At 64.3% G+C, this 1,059-nt stretch overlaps 1 protein-coding gene across 1 annotated transcript; it reads left to right on the top strand.

Annotated features, from left to right (window-relative positions):
* Window positions 1–123: 123 nt before the first annotated feature.
* On the top strand, window positions 124–1,059 carry LOC106146864 (myristoylated alanine-rich C-kinase substrate-like; the record flags this gene model as incomplete). The annotated part of the gene is given in 3 exon segments (XM_013505632.1): window positions 124–173; window positions 537–635; window positions 699–1,059. Coding segments are annotated over 3 exon segments (510 nt in total), but the record flags the coding sequence as incomplete, so codon positions are not given.

Genomic DNA, 1,059 nt, shown 5'->3' on the forward strand with positions numbered 1-1,059 from the left:
CCCGGCCCGGCTGCGCTCCTGCTCGCGCGGGCTCCGCGCCCCGCGTGGCCCCGAGACCTGCCTGGCCTCGCGTGTCGGGAGCTGCCCGGCCACAGCCTCCTCCCGACAAACTTTACTTGGGCAATGAGTGCCTTTCCTAGCGTGAGCGCCGCGGGCCCGCCGGAGCGCGTTACGTAACGTTTTGTTTGCCCGGCACTCCCGCGTCCTCGCTGCGGACCGCGCCGGCCGCGACCTCGGGGCGCTCGGGGCCCGCGGCTGGGACGGAGCCTCGCCGGGCCGGGAAGTTTAATTAGCGTCTGCCGCGAAGGGCCGGCTCCAACACCCCCAAAAATGGAAACTTAAGTGGTGGCGTTGGTTGAGATCTTCCGAGTCTCCCATTTAAGCGAAGGGTTTTTTTTTTTTTTTAACCTTCAAAAATATCTTAAAGGAGAATCACATCTGAGACACGGGAGAGGAAGCCAGGGAAGCATGCTTTCGTCGCCATTTATTTTAAGTATCTTTAGGATCCTGTAATAAACGTTCCTTGCGGTAAAAAGTTGGACGGCTCGACCCCCGTCGGTTTACTCCGTTCGCGCAACCGTCCGCCGCGTGAAGCCGGCCCAGGGCGAGCTGGCGGGCGGCGGGCACCCCGCATTGTCTGCGTCGTCCGCAGTTTGTAAAGTTAGTTTATGATCATTCGTGCAAAACGTGCTAACCAGGCCCCGAATCACCAGCGCGGGGCTCCGGAACGCTGGCTCCCGGAAGCCTCATCTTGAAGCAGACGGAACAGGCGGACTTCATCCCGCCCGACGGCGCTGCGCGGCGCCCTTCCGAGCTCCTCTGCCGGGCGGGCGGGGACTCGCGGCGGCTCCGCCAACAGCCGCGCCGGGGACGCGAACATCGCCTCCACCCCTAACCCTGGAACCACCGGTAGTGGCCGTTTCCCCGCGCCGCCCCCTCTCCGCCGCTTTGTGTGTGCGCGAAATGTGCGGCACATTGCAGATGAACCCTAAGCCCGGCGAGCCGAGCCTATTGTTCCCCGCGAGGAGCCGCCGCGGCGAGTGGGCCCGGCGCAGTGCC

Source organism: Chinchilla lanigera, unplaced genomic scaffold (assembly GCF_000276665.1).
Source record: "Chinchilla lanigera isolate Chin_1 unplaced genomic scaffold, ChiLan1.0 scaffold00099, whole genome shotgun sequence".
NCBI lineage: Eukaryota > Metazoa > Chordata > Mammalia > Rodentia > Chinchillidae > Chinchilla > Chinchilla lanigera.